This window comes from Panthera onca, chromosome A2 (assembly GCF_046562875.1).
Source record: "Panthera onca isolate mPanOnc1 chromosome A2, mPanOnc1 haplotype 2, whole genome shotgun sequence".
NCBI classification, from domain to species: domain Eukaryota; kingdom Metazoa; phylum Chordata; class Mammalia; order Carnivora; family Felidae; genus Panthera; species Panthera onca.
Window position 1 is genome coordinate 148,827,468 of NC_138340.1, and position 15,145 is coordinate 148,842,612.

Sequence of the window (15,145 nt, forward strand, 5' to 3'; positions counted from 1 at the left end):
TCTTCTTATCAAGTTACTTATCTTTTCTAACTATTAAGTAAGAGCTTTGAGACTATGGTCTGCTTCTTTAGAATTCTCCTGCAGCACCGAGCATGGTGTTTTATTTAATTAATTTATTAAATTTTTCTTTTTTTTTAACATTTATTTGTTTTTGAGAGAGAGAGGGAGGGAGGGAGGGAGCGTGATCAGGGGAGGAGCAGAGAGAAGGAGACACAGAATTCGAAGCAGGCTCCAGGTTCTGAGCTGTCAGCACCGAGCCCTGTGCGGGGCTCGAACTCACAAAGTGCAAGATCGTGACCTGAGTCGAAGTCGGATGCTTAACCAACTGAGCCACCCATGCGCCCCACAGTATGGCGTTTTATGAACAGTGAATGCTTCATCAGTGTCATGGACTGACCGACTGTGGATGGGGCAGTCTGTGGAAAACTTTCTGTGGAGATTTGCTTGTTTTTAATGGTTTCCACCTCTTATTTTAACGGATGGGAATGATTTGAGGAATATAACTGTTATTTTGTGATTCTTAGTTAATGTGTAAAAATGATTTAATTATTAATTTAGTTGAAGAAATCTTCTCTGACTCCATTACGGGAGTAATCAAAGCAGTGATCCCATTTAGTCAGCCTATTCTGTTTTTGAATTTTGTAATGGATTTTTTTTTTTTTTTTTTTTTTTTACAGTCAAGGAGGTAAACCTGCAGGACATCAAGGAGGATTTGGAGTTGGATCCAGAGGAGAACAGCACCCTTTTTATGGGCATCCTCATCAAGGGGCTGGCCAAACTGAAGAAGGTCCCAGAGACCGTTAAGGCAATCAAAGAACGCTTGGAGCAGGAGCTTCAGCAAATTGTGAAGCGGTCTACGACCCAGGTCGCAGACAGTAGCTATCAGAGAGGAGAGAACCTCACCGTGGAGAACCAGCCAAGGTAAATAGTGTTTTTGAGAACTCTGGGTATTGTACGTTTACTAGGATGGGGGATTGGTGACTAACTCCTGTTAGCATTATTTCCTGCACTTGGGCTGCTAGAGCCCATGCAAACTCAGATTGGTGAGAGAGCTTGAGTAGGCATGATTCAGCTGGTTTTGATGTAATTAAGAAGGGTTTTTTGGTCTAGTTTTTAAGAGCAAGAATGCATACGTGGCAGCTGGGGAGGGACAGAGAGGGAGACAGAGAGAGATAGAGACAGAGAGAGAGAGAGACAGAGAGAGAATCTTAAGCAGGTTCCACACCCAGCTTGGAGCCTGACACGGGGCTTGATCTCACAACCATGAGATCGTGACTTGAGCTGAAAGCAAGAGTTGGATGCTTACCCGACTACCACCTAGGTGCTCCTGAACAATATGCTTTAAAACTTCTTAACTACAGGGGTACCAAGAGCCGACTCTTGGTTTTGTCTCAGGTCATGATCTCACGGTTCATGAGTTTGAGCCCCACGTCGGACTCCACGCTGACATCTTGGGGCCAGCTTGGGAGTCTCTCTGTCTGTCTCTCTCTCTCTGCCCCTCCCCTGCTTAAATAAATAAGCTTAAAAAAACATATATTGGGGTGCCCGAGTGGCTCAGTCATTTAAGCATCTGAATTCAGCTCAGGTCATGATCTTGTTTGTGAGTTCAAGCCCCGCGTCTGACTGTGTGCTGACAGCTCGGATCCTGCAGCCTGCTTCGAAATCTGTGTGTCCTTCTCTCTCTGCCCCTCCCCTTCTCTCTCTCTCTTTCTCTCTCTCAGAAATAAACATTAAAAAAAAGCATATTGTTAATACTCAAAAAAAATGTACCAATTATTGAATATTAAGTACTAAGCAGTATTCAAGCCAATTTATATTATCTCATTGAATTCTCACGACAACTTCGTACAGCCAGGGAAACTGGGGCTCAGAAACTAGTTATTAGCTCAAGGTCACAGAACAAGTGGCTGGCTTTGGGATTGAAGGCAGGTCTATGGTCTTTCCTCTGTCCTATGCTTTCTTCTTTAATGTGTGGTGCTATTTGCCAATAGGCACATCAGTTTCAAAAAATAGAAACTACGATTTCCGGTGAGAGCAGAGGGCAGAGTGAAGCGTGTCTTCTCAGTTTCTCCAATAACGTAAGTCCCTGGGAGGTGCCAGACCGTGTGTAGAAGGGCTCATAATATCGTAGACCTGTTGTTAAGGAAATTCTACTGTGTGTACTTAGGGCTTTAATATATTTTTTTTAAAAAGCAGATAACAAATGTAAGGAGAAATAATAGCTTACTTAGTATGGAATTCTCCAGACTTTAAATTTTGGGGAAAAATTAATGTTTCCTATTTACATTTTCTATATTCTTTTATACCTAAACCACATTGATTTTGATTATGCCTTAAATGTCTTCAAAAATTAATTGCCTTTTAAACTTCATTTGGAAGTGCAATTGGTGAAGAAACCATCCTTAACCCATCTCCTGCCGTAGACCCTTTCCCAGCACCTGTTTTGATGAGCATGCGCTTTGGAGTCAGGCGGACCTGACTTTGAATGCCAGCTCTGTAATCTGAAGAAAAGACTCCCTGTCTTAGAGGGTTGCTTGGTCTAGGTGAGATCTTATGATCAGAGTTTAGTCGAGTAGCGCCAGCAAGAGCTATCACATGCATTCATATATGTGGATGCACGCGTTTGTTTATTCTTGCCTCCTTCCTCGACTTCCATGTTCTTTGCTTCACCCTGTGATCCAGAGAGGCTGGGCAATGGTTCTCAACTGAACTTTGCTTTTCTTCTTTCTTTGCCCTGTGCCTGGATTTCCGTGAAGACCTTTTGCCTCCTTACTAATGAACACTCCAGAATTCTGGTCTGGCTTGCTATTTGCCCTGCTGCTGCAAGTCCCTAGATGAATACCCTGAACTTTCATAGGGAAATAACATGACTATCGGGTATATTGAAAATGAAACGAAAGGGCACGGATCAATAACTTTTCTGCAAATCTCATTACAGTACCCTTAAAAGCAATGTGTCTTTCATAGGATTTTGACCTCTTCCTCTTCCATTCCTAAGCCCGTTCCAGAATTCACAAGTAGAAATTACAGCTATGGAGGTGGAAATTCAGCATACTGCCCCAGGAAATAATAACTGTTTCCCTGTGAGGAATGAGTCAGCAGCAGGGTCTCCCCCCCCACCCTCTTTAAGTTTTGTCGTCGTCCGTATTTAGAGGCTGTTGTGGGTAGGGTATATTCGACACTGGAAAGTAAACCAGCTGCTTGCCCTGGTTTCTGGTGTGTCACATGATCCCATTTTATAAATGACCGGATCTGAAAAACTGGGCCGAAACTGTGGTGAGATAGAATAATACAGAGAAAGCAAACATTTGGGGTGAAGCACTCCTCTTGGAGATCAAAGATGAAAGTCTTGGGCTGGGATTCCAAACGACTGATAGTTTCATGCTAGTCTGTGAGGGCTCTGTGCTTTCAAATGCTTTAAAACTCACCAATTAGTGACCTTGGGAACGTCATTCAAAAGTGATTGGCACTGTTACTTCCAGAGGCTGAAAATTTTAGAAGGGATGTTGTCAGATTATCCCTTGCAGCCTGCATGGTACTTTGTGTTCATTAAACTGTACTGGGATGTGTTAGTGGCATTTATCTTAGAAAGAAGTCAAGTTGCAAAGCTTCATATTATTTACCATCCAGGGCATCTTACGCTAAATTACCAGAATCTGTTTTTCTTAAAGTTGGGGTATAGGCAAAAAGAGCCACAAATCCTTTTTCCCCACTATGCACGTTCTTTCCCTCACCCCCCCGTAGTGAAATAACCTCTTTCAGATCATAAGCATATAAATACTGCAGTGAGGCAAGACACCATTACTGTAACTTTGCTTAAAAGTTCCATTGTTCAGCATCATCTTACTAAATATATTCTGGTTGTGATGCATTGCAGGCCTGTTGTCATTTGTCTTTATGGAAAGAGAATTTATATGGTGTGCTATTCTTCTAGAAAAGTAGAAGGAACCAGGCTACTGAATGGTCATGTTTCACTTCCTGCAGAGAGAGCCAGGATACTTCCTCAGCCAGTTTGTAAAAATCACTTCGGTGACCCACTTGTTTCCCGACCCCCCCCCACCCCCCCCACCCCCGCTCCCGACGATCTGTGCTCTGTGTGTAGGAGAGATACTCCTTTCATTCATTCGTAATCTGGGTGGTGTCCATAAACCTCTACTTACTTTTGAAGAAAAATATTCAGATGGTCTTGTTGCCAGCTCGATATAAACATTAGGGCAACATGTGCTTTTTGCTAATCTCCCGGAAGCTCTCGCTACCCATAATTTCCTCAGAAAGGCAGCCGGGGTCTTCAGTTTCAGATGCTGAATGTGGTCTCCAGTCTGCACAGCACCTTACCGATTTCCTCCATCTCCTGCTGCCTAATTGTTGATTCTTTCCTCAAATCTAGCTCATGAGCATTTCATACCATTTTTGAGCCTAAGAAGCTGGAAGAAGTTCTTTAATAATTAACAAATAGGAAAAGCATGAGGAAGAGCTAAGAGAAATAAAATCCCCTCAGAGGTGCAACGTTAAGACGATGGAGGAAAGAGGGGTGCCTGGGTGGCTCAGTCGCTTGAGCATTTGACTTCGGCTCAGGTCATGAGCTCACAGTTTGTGGGTTCGAGCCCCGCCATCGGGCTCTGTGCTGACAGCTTGCTCAGAGCCTGCAGCCTGCTTCAGATTCTGTGTCTCCTTCTCTCTCTCTGCCCCTCCCCCGCTCATGCTCTGTCTCTCAAAAATAAATAAATGTTAAAAAATTAAAAAAAAAAATAAAGATGACGGAGGAAAGAAAGATGTGGGAAAAGACAGTGATTGGCGTGCGTGAGGCAGCTCTTCCATCTATTTGGAAATGGTCCTTTTTCAATGTGGAGGCAGCCGATCGTGCAAGAGGTGGTGCAGGGCTGCTCCACTTTGGTAAACCTGCTGGTCTTGGAGAGGGCAGGAGGGATTGAGTCCGTGGAAGCCATGGCGGGTTATGGAGACCTTTTTTCCTTTTGGAAGGTCCTTTTGCCGTGTTCCTCCATCTTGGTTACGAATGAAGGGAGCTTCAGTGTCTGATCTAAAGAGAGCTAAAGAGAACATTGCATATTCTGTGCTCACTGTGATAGGAAAGAAAGGTTTGTGGAAGACACGGGAAAGAAATCTGCTTTAACGCTAAAAGTAGTTGTGTTTGGATAATGGCTGTAGATCTGCCCCCCTCTATTTTGTAACTGTTAGGAAGTCTAGTGAGAAATAAATTCATTATTTAAGAATTAAAGTACTAAAGTTATTTTCATCAGAAAAAAAATCATTAAAAATGAAAATGCCTACTGGGGGTATCAGTATGGAAAAATGTAATACCTGTCGGCAGGCCGACTGGATCGTGACCGTTAGATTACCTTTTATGATGTATGTGTGTGGCTATGTGTGTTTGGTTATTTTCTGACTGCTTCTAGAATGGAAGCCTTGAGGGAGAATGGATTTGCCTTGCTCAGAGCCCTATCACCTTATTTCCAGAAGGAATCACAGTACCCACTTGACCCATAGTGAATATTTGTTGAACGAAAGAGTGAATTCCACGTGTACTGAATATGTACCATGGACCAGACACTGGGATAAAATGCCAAACAAATAAGACATAGTGTCTGTCCTTATAGAATTTAAAGTCTAGAGGGAAGTAAAGGCATTAATCAAAGAACTGTTCAGTAAGTATATTGTTACAAACTGTGTGAAGTGCTGTAGAGGAAGAACAGAGTGTGCCGTGAGAGCATATAACCACAGACACCTGACCTGGTCCGGGTAAGTGGGCACTGAGGTGTTTCTTGTGTGTTTTTAGATAAAGTGAGGCAGCTCCTGTGTTTTATAATAGTTGTTTTCAAGCTCTTTTCACTGATAGCACCTATCAGTTGTGCTTCCAGTGGAGCAGTTAGCTTGGCATCCATATAGAAGATGGGAGAAGGAAAGCAGCTAGATTCTCAATAGAGCATTTTCAAAGTTTGTGCTGACCTCTGTGGTTGATACGATTTTGATAATTATTGCCAGTGTGCTTTTCTTAATACCAAGTTTTCATGTCGTGCAATGTTTGAGAGTTTCTATAGTCCCCTGCCAACAGATTGTATTATCAAACATTTTTTTTTTATCTTTGCCAAGCTGATAGGTGAAATGGTATTTCCAAGGTGGTTTTGATTTGCATTTTTTTTTGTTGTTGTTGTTAATATGAGTGAGGTTGAACTTGACATTTGTGTAAAAAATTTTTTTGTTATGATACCTGGGTTGTATCTGAATATATTACTTCAAAATAATCTGAATTGAGAGTGGGTGGAGATACAGATAATATATTATTAGCTGTAAATGATATTTCCTGAAGTAGTGTTCTAGATACAGGGTGGTTTATTTTCCTGTTCTTTTTCCTTTTTAAAATTTGTAATTTTCAATAATACAGAGTTCAAATAATGTTTATTCCTTTTCAGCGAACTACCTACTTTTCTGGTATTTATTATTATTATTATTATTACTGACTTGTGGGAACTCTTTATTTATTAAGAAAACTAGTTCCTTGAGATTTATTTTATAATTTCCCCTCACTTTTTCTCCTTTGACTTTGTTTATGATATCTGGCCATGTAGGCATTATATATTACAGTTTTTGTTTCAATGAGGCTGTATTTATCAGTGTTTTCTTTCAAACCTTCTGAGTTTTGTGTTAAACTTAGATATTCCCACTCTTAGAGTATAAGTAAAATTTCTCAACTTTTTTCTGGTATTTATGTAGTCTCATTTTTAATATTTATGTCTTTGATACATCTGGAATCTGAAGGAGTGGCCACACCACTTTTAAGCAGATATAACACTAATGAACTGTATTATAATGGGCTGTATGCCCCCTTTCATTTGTGTCTTCTATGTATCTGCCATGTAATTGATTGTGAGTGTTAGCTGAATGCTTGCAGAATAATTCTAACACTGAATCATTTACTTTATAGTCATGTTTTTTTTTCAAGGTTGGTATTTGCCTCATTTCCTAAAACTATTTTTTTCCCCCCTGGTTTGTCAGTCAGTGAAGCCTGGGAGGTTTGCATAAATCATTGAATTACTGCTCTAAAAGCTAAAAAAAAATAAGCTTTAAGAATATTTTTAAAACTCAGAGGTCAGAACTTGGAATGAGGGCATACTGATACAATAGGGCATCCTTACACAGTAATTCTGTCTATAAGGAAGTCTGAAGGCTCAGTCCCCAAGATTAGTTTTGTCGTTCAAATGCAGTGTTTATGAAAAGACAAATGAAACACTTCTCATGGTTCATTCAGATCTGTGGCTAGAGTCAGGCATATGTTTCTTTTTTTAAAGAAGTAGCATTGCCTTTCATTTTTTATTTCTCTATTAGCAGTTCTTCTCCTAAGTATCTGAAATGTAGGATTATGTGGGATTGGTCATTGTATTCGACCGAAAAGTCATTTGGAGCAGCGTTGCAGCAAGGTCAGGCATTTGTCCTTGTGGCTGCTTGAGGCCATTCCCGGGCACCACACGTAGCACCTGGACATGCTTGGAATCAGGGAGGGCCTTGATGTAATTTAGATGAGTAGTTAATTCGAATCAAAGCAAGCGGGAAGCAAGTAAATTTAACTTCAGTGATTATGGTATCATTTGATTAAATCTCTCCTTTTGATTACACATATCAGTGAGAACATGCTTTAAATATACTCAACTGTTAAACACTGAAGGATGGATAGATAGGATGAACTAGCGACATACAGAAGAAATTCCACTATTCTTCGACTAGAATATATCCCCTGCAGCTTTATTGCAATATTTTTAGAACAGATGAAAGGAGTTAATTCTTTACATGTGGGACTTAATATACCAATTGTTAACTAAAACATAAACTTTATTACCACGGAACATGGTACTGGTTCCAAACCTCTGTAGGTTCCTGGTAAGACTTAATAAATAAATTGGTAATAGCTTCATAACATATCAGGTGAGTTAGTAATGTTCATTACTCTCTTGTAAACATGTTTGGCTAAATGGGACAGGGCTTAATGTCACATCGTTTACATCTTTATATTTGTCAGGGTAATAAAAACAAACAAACGCTGCTTTTGATTTCTCTTGTTTTTGCAGGGTTTGCAGGGTCAAATTAGGGATCATGCCAGTTGTAGGGATGACAGGTAAAATCTGTTTCGTGGGATACTGATAACATTTAGGTGATAGCCATCACGCTGCATCAGGACCACTCCTCTATGTGGCAGATAGTGGGAGCTGCCTTAAGTCTTATTTTCTGTGCACTTGGTGTTCGATGGAAGGTATTCCACATTCAAACTGACATTAGGTCTTTCGTTGAAGAAACACACGGACAAAAAACTTGTGTCAAATGACAGTCTTTCCTCGTTGATGTTGACGGTGGTATCCCTTGGGATGTCACACTTTATGGGCTCTTCTAACTCCTGGCCCATTCCATTATCATGGTCTCTTAATCACATCGGATTGTGATTTTTGTAAAAGGGGGCTTAACTTTGTGTTTGCAGCCTGATATAGGGCTGAGCACATATTAAATGCCCAAGAAGTTTAATGAATGAATAAGAAAAAGCTGCCAAAAAGGTGATTTATAAATAAGAGGCTGTGAATTTTTAAAAAAAAATCCCCACACTGCATACCGGAAGATCAGCGTCACCAATGCCGTTTGAAAGTTAGAAAGGGCGGGGTGATTAAATTGGAATCTCTGGGTGCAAGGCCCCACAGGAGTCTTGCCTTAGGTAATTCTCAGGCATGCCAAAGTTTGAGAACACTCTTTATAACATTACAGATATCACACCGGTTGGTAGTTTGGTGGCATTTATGCTTTGCAAAGCAGTTTGTCATCCAGTATCTCACCTGAGTGAGCCTCACTTTTGGCGTCATCACAGGTAGGGACATTATTATTAATCCCAGATTTGCCCAAGGAAATGGGAACGCTCAAATAACTCAGCAGTTGGTGGTGGTAGAAAGAGGAGTGGAAGCGCTGTCTTTTCATCGTGCAAGTTTGCCTTCTGTCTTACATAAAGATGATGCTCCTGACCCCTTCCTGGGCCGATTTTGTTTTTCCACCGGAGAAAGGCGGTATTTGCACTGACGTATCCATTCTCTCCCCCCCCCCCCCCCCCGGCCCCCCCTGGTGATCAATGACAGGCCTCTCAGAGATAGCTGGACATGTTAGGAAGTATGATCAGCAGCCACAGAGTAAATGGGTCTTAATTAGCTCGCGTGAGAATTAAACAGATGACTTAGATACCTGAGTAACTCCCCTAGAGACCTTGCACATTCTCGTACTAAAAATACACACCTAACATCTTCAGGTATCGCTGAGAAGTGGATTTATGGATAATTTTTCTATTGTTCCACTCTGATGAATATTATTTCGGAATGGGGGAGAGGTGTTTTCCCCCTAGCTTTAGTGAGGTGTAGTTGACCTACAACATGGCATAAATTTAAGACGTAGAACAATATATAAGGACACCCTCATATGTTGCAAAATGACTATCACTGTAGCATTAGCTAACAGCTGTATCACATCAATTAAATACCATTTTCCTTTTTGTGGTCAGAGCTTAAGATCCACCCTTGGCGATTTTCATGTGTATAATATGGCATTAACTACAGTCACCTCCTATACATTAGCTACCCAGAACTTAACTCATCTTGGAGCTGGAAGTTTATACTATTTGACCGTCACCCCATTTTCTCTACCCCTAGCCCCTGGCAGATACCATTCCAGTCTGTTTCTTTGAGTTTGGCTTTTTTAGATTCCACGTATGTGAGAATGTACAGTATTCGTGTTTGTTGGATTTATTTCACTTATCATAGTACCCTCAAGTATTATGAGGGTTGTCACAAATGACAGGATGTCCCTCTTTCTCATCACAAGAACATATTCTGTTGAACGTGTACACACACACACACACACACACACACACACACTGCATCTTCTTTATCCGTTCATCCATTGATGGACACTGAAGTTGTTGTCCTGTCTTAGCTGTTGTGAGCAGCACTGCAGTGAGGATGAGAGCTCAGACATCTTTTTGAGATCCTGTTTTCATTTCCTTTGGGATAGATACTCGGATGTGGAATTGCTCGATCACGTGGTAGTTGTATTTTTAAATTGTTGAGAAGCCCTCATACTATTTCTCATACTATTTTTCATATTTTTTTTTTGTTTGTTTTCTTGTTGTCATTTGTTAAAGGCCATTCTGACAGGTGTGAGGTGTGGTATCTCATTGTGGTTTTGATTTGCGTTTCCCTGGTGATGAGTAATGTTGAGCACCATTTTATGTACCTTTTGGTCATTTATATGTCTTCTTTGGAAAAATGTCTTAATATTTAGCTCTCTGCTTATTTTTATTTATTTGAATTTTATTTTTTATTTTTTATTTAAAAAAAAATTTTTTTTTAACGTTTTTATTTTTGAGACAGAGAGAGACAGAGCATGAACGGGGGAGGGGCAGAGAGAGAGGGAGACACAGAATCGGAAGCAGGCTCCAGGCTCTGAGCCGTCAGCCCAGAGCCCGACGCGGGGCTCGAACCCACGGACCACGACATCGTGACCTGAGCTGAAGTCGGACGCTCAACCGACTGAGCCACCCCGGTGCCCCTTATTTGAATTTTTTTATCTTACAGAGGGAGAGTAAGCAGGGGAGAGGAGGCAGAAGCGGAGGGAGGGAGGGAGAGAGAGAGAGAATGAGTGGGGGAAGGGCAGAGAGAGAGAGGGAGAGAGAATCCCAGGAAGCCTGACTGCAGAGCCCAACATAGGGCTTGATCTCATGACCGCGAGGCGAGATCACAACCTGAGCTGATATCAAGGGTCAAATGCTCAACTGACTAAGCCACCCAGGCGCCCCAAAATCTTAGATATTAACTCTTTATCAGATGTGTCATTTACACATATTTTCTTCCATCCTGTAGGCAGCTTCTCATTTTGCTGGGGGTTTCCTTTGCCGTGCTGAAACTTTTTAATTTGATGCAGTCCCACTTGTATGTTTTCACTTTTGCTGCCTTTGCTTGTGGTGTCAGATCCAAAAAATCGTTGCCAAGGCTGATTGATGTCAAAGCGCTTACCTCTGTTTTTTCCTAAGAGTTTTATGGTTTCAGGTCTACGTTCAGGTCTTCAACCCATTTAGAGTTGATGTTTGCGTACGGTGTGAGATCGTGATCCAGTGTCACTCTTGTGCAGGTGGCGTCCAGCATTCCCAGCACCTGCAACCGAGGAGGTTATCCTGGGAAAGGCTGTGGAAAAAATGACCCCGATACTTTAATTAAAAGGAAGAAGGCCTGGGTCTGTTTTCTAATTTTAGTCATTAGTTTGCCCTCTGTTAGAATTAAAAATTCATTTGCGCTTGTGTACTGAGAATTCAGAAACTGAGCACAAGAGGCCAACTTGTCAGGGAAGTGACACAGGAGGAGAGTCGCCAGAGCCGGGGCCCAGCTCAGTGTTCTTACTTTTGCTCCGTGTCTATGTTGCTAATGGTTTTTCCCGTTCTTTTCATTGCACAGATGGAGAATTAGTCAGCACTCCTCAAATAGTAACTTCTTTTTACATGAAGATTGTTATTAATAAGTGGCAAAACTTACTCTGCCTTTAAAAGTAGGCATTAGATAACCCTGAAGATTAAATGGGGGTCTCTGTCCTGTTTGAAAAGAAAACTGCTAGTTCAGCCAAGCCTATTATGAAACTGTGTATGTGAGGTAGAGACATGTAAAACTGAGACCGTTTTGATAGGAAATAATTGATGATCAGTTTCTTTTCCTTTTTCATGTAAGACCTAAGCTCCGAGTTCAGTCTCTTCTTATCTTTTAGAGCATAGTGGTAGGAAAATAAATACTCTGTGGTGTTTGCCTTGGTCTGTCAGTGGGAAAATGCAGAACCCTGATATTAAAGTCTCTGCAGATAAGTAGTAGAACGGAACCGATTTTCTACCTCGTGTGTGTGTCTGCTTCGTGACCGAGTAAGGCAGCTTCTTGGCTTCAGGCATGGGTTTTCCAGCCAAATGACTAATTCAAGGTTCCCTGGATGTTAAGTTTAGATTCAGATAGTCGTATCTCACCTTAAATGTTGAGCATTTTTCACAGCTTGATGATCCAGCTCTAGACCATAGACACTTCTTGCCCCTTGCAACTGTACCTGTTCCTCCACATTTTCTCCTTCTGTTTCTTGGCAATGACACAGATTGGGGTGGCTGCAGGTGGGAGGTTAGTGCAAGATCGGGAAGTAAGTAACATGTTACTTACAAGAGGGCTGTTTTAAAAACCTGCCAGGTACATCGCATGTATGTTTAAAGAACAAGCGCTTTCTTCAACTTGACACGTATGTTTCTTTTTTCTTTTTTAACACAAAATGGATTTTATTACAGTATTATTAATGTTAGCTCTGAGTGCGTGTATCTTTCAGCTTGAACTATACTTCTTTTGATTCTCATGTTAAGGTTGGTAAGGTTATCTTTTTGAGAGGATAGTTACATGTGGAATATTTTTTTTTTATTGTGGTCTTCTAAAACTAGGAGGCTATAAAACATAAAAAATAAAACCAGGAGATTATAATTCGTAAATGTATTTCCTCACCTTGTTATCTATAACCAGGCCTCTCTCCCTCTCTCCCCGACCTGCTGGAGCTCATTTGTTTCATTCCTTCAACAAATACATACTGCCTATCATATGCTGAACATTATGGCAAATGTTGGAATACAGTGATAAATTGGACACAGTTCTTACCCTCTCTTAGTATACAGTCTAGAGAGGGAGAGGGAAGGACCGGAGGAAAGCAGACCAGTTTGAAGGCTGTTTTTGTGGATGGTATGGCCTGCATTAGCAGGGTAGCAGTGGCATTGGAGCACCATGGTCCATCTGAGAGATAGCACAGGAGTAGAAGTAGAGGAACGTGGTCACTGATTGGATCTGGGGGAAGAAAGGAGGTGAGGGTGATTTGCTGGGGCAAGTGGTACCATTCACTGGTGTAGGGGCCGCGGAGGAGTAGGTTTGGGGAGCGATAGGATGAGTTCTGTTTGAGACCTGTGAGGTTTGAGGTCCAGAGCTCAGGAGAGTGAACTGGCCAGAAGATGGGTTTAGGCATCGTTAGTAGGTGGGAAATTGAAGGCCGTGCTGAGCGAGCTCACCCAGAGAGAGTGTGAGGATTGAGAGGAGTGCACAGCCATTCAGGAGAGGAGGAAGAGGTTCCCGAGGAGGAGCAACCAGAGGGAGGAGGAGAGCCGAGGAGTATCGCGTTGTGGACCAGTGGGAGGCAGTGTTTCCAGGAGGATTGAGAGTAGTCCGTAGAAACCAGTGCTGAACTTATTTAAAGAAAGGGTGTCTATGAGATGGAGCAAAATGAATGTGGGAGACTTCTGCAAGAGTTGTTTTAGTAGCGTGCCGGGGACAGAAACCAGTTTGCAGTGAGAAGGCAGAGGCAGGTATAGACTGTTCTACTGACACTCTTTCCAGCCCGGTTTCCTTGGCCTTGTACAGTACTGATACCTCTTTGGCCTCTTTTGAAAAATGACTTCCTTTTTTTTCCTAATACCCCTGAAAAGGAACATCCTCTACAACCGAGGGCTTTGCTTGCACCTTGTCTGTGTTGTAGTCTCCTGGTCTGTAATATGCGGATAAAAGCGGCACCTTCCTCACGGGGTCATCCAGAGGTTTAAATGAGCCAATCCAAGCACAGCACTTGGCACAGTGCCCAGCATGGGATCAGTGTGTCTGTCTGTGGTGGGCGTAGTGGTCTTTGTCATGGCCCTCGTCCTCTGTGGTCATCATTCTCTTTCCCCTCCTACTCCAGCCCTGCTGTTTCAGAGCTCGCTTCCATTGTGACACCTTTAGCCACCAGCCCCATGAAGAGGACCCCTGGCCAGTGTCTCTGATCCTAGACTTCTCCTAATATTGCCACCTTCTACTGCTCATTCCTTTACCCCTGAGCCGGGGCACCCACGACATTCGACTGTTTCCATTCTGGGCATTGGGCCATGCGTTGGGGGAGGCGGGTGGTTATAAGGAAGCATTAACCAAGGGCTCTGTCCTTACTTTCTAGTCCGGGAGGCCATGCATGTCACTATTTTGTCACTTCTCTCCGTCCATTGGGAGCATCTCTTTTTGGAGGGATTATAGAATCCCAGAGGAATGAAGGAATTGGCTCTTATTCTGTGAGTTAGGCCTCCATTAGTTACCAGTGACAGACCCCAACTCCAACTAAATTAAAGAGGGAGTTTTATTGGGATCATGCTGGAACATGTCACGGAATACAAGCCGGGTTTTACTAACTGAGCTGTGGGAGGGACAGAGATGCAGCTGGGCCATGGAAACATCTGGAGCGTCTCTTGTGTCTTCTGCACGTCCCACCCCCTCCAGATGGTGACTGTTAAAGGTACAGAAAATAGTTTATGTTGTTTTAGGTTTGTTTTTCTTTTTAAGTTTATTTATTTTGAGAGAGAGAGTGAGTGCAGGGGAGGGGCAGTGAGAGACAGAATGAGCAGGGGAGGGATAGAGAGAGATGGAGAGAGAGACAGGGGAGGGGCAGAGACAGAGAGAGAGGTAGAGAGAATCCCAAGCAGGCTCCGCTGTGTCAGCGCAGAGCCTGATGCAGGGCTCAGTCATACAAACTGTGAGATCATGACCTGAGCCGCAACCGAGAGCTGGACACTTAACTGACTGAGCCACCCAGGAGCCTCCGGGGTTGCTTTTTGAGTATACTTTTTACATAGTTTTTGCATGTAATTCTCACCATCTGTGATTAGGAAATTGTAATCGAAGAAGTTTGTGTTTGAGGAGCCTGCGATTGGGAAAGCCTGCATGACGTGTTGAAGGTCCCACGGACGTGCAGCAGAGAGCAGGCTTCAAGTCCACAGTTCTCAGTGGCATTTATACTGTCTTGCCGTCCCGGGATTAACATTTTTCTTCACCCGCTGTGATGTCGTGTTGCCGTTACAGCATCCTATTCTGTGGCTCCAGACGTAACCTCTGTGGTGTGTGTGTGAGAGAGAATGTGTGTTCTTTTCTTCTGAAGGGTAGAAATTGCAATTAATTGAAATTTTAATCTCCGACATTCTTGGGCGTCTTCGTATAAGAGACCTTTTCTCGTTGAGTTCGGTGTAAGGAGTCTCTAGTAGCTTATTGATTCTGTCTGTTGTCTTTTAGATCAGTGGTGAAGCCTTGAGCCTGATACGATT

General features: G+C 42.4%; 1 protein-coding gene across 4 annotated transcripts in view; it reads left to right on the forward strand.

Annotated features, from left to right (window-relative positions):
- EXOC4 (exocyst complex component 4) overlaps positions 1-15,145 on the forward strand; it is a 750,526-nt gene that overhangs the window by 79,913 nt on the left and 655,468 nt on the right. For all 4 annotated transcript variants that reach the window (XM_060633916.3, XM_060633919.3, XM_060633920.3 and 1 more), the window contains exon 6: positions 678-921. In XM_060633916.3, the coding sequence (XP_060489899.1) occupies positions 678-921 (244 nt within the window). The remainder of the gene's footprint in view (positions 1-677; positions 922-15,145) is intronic.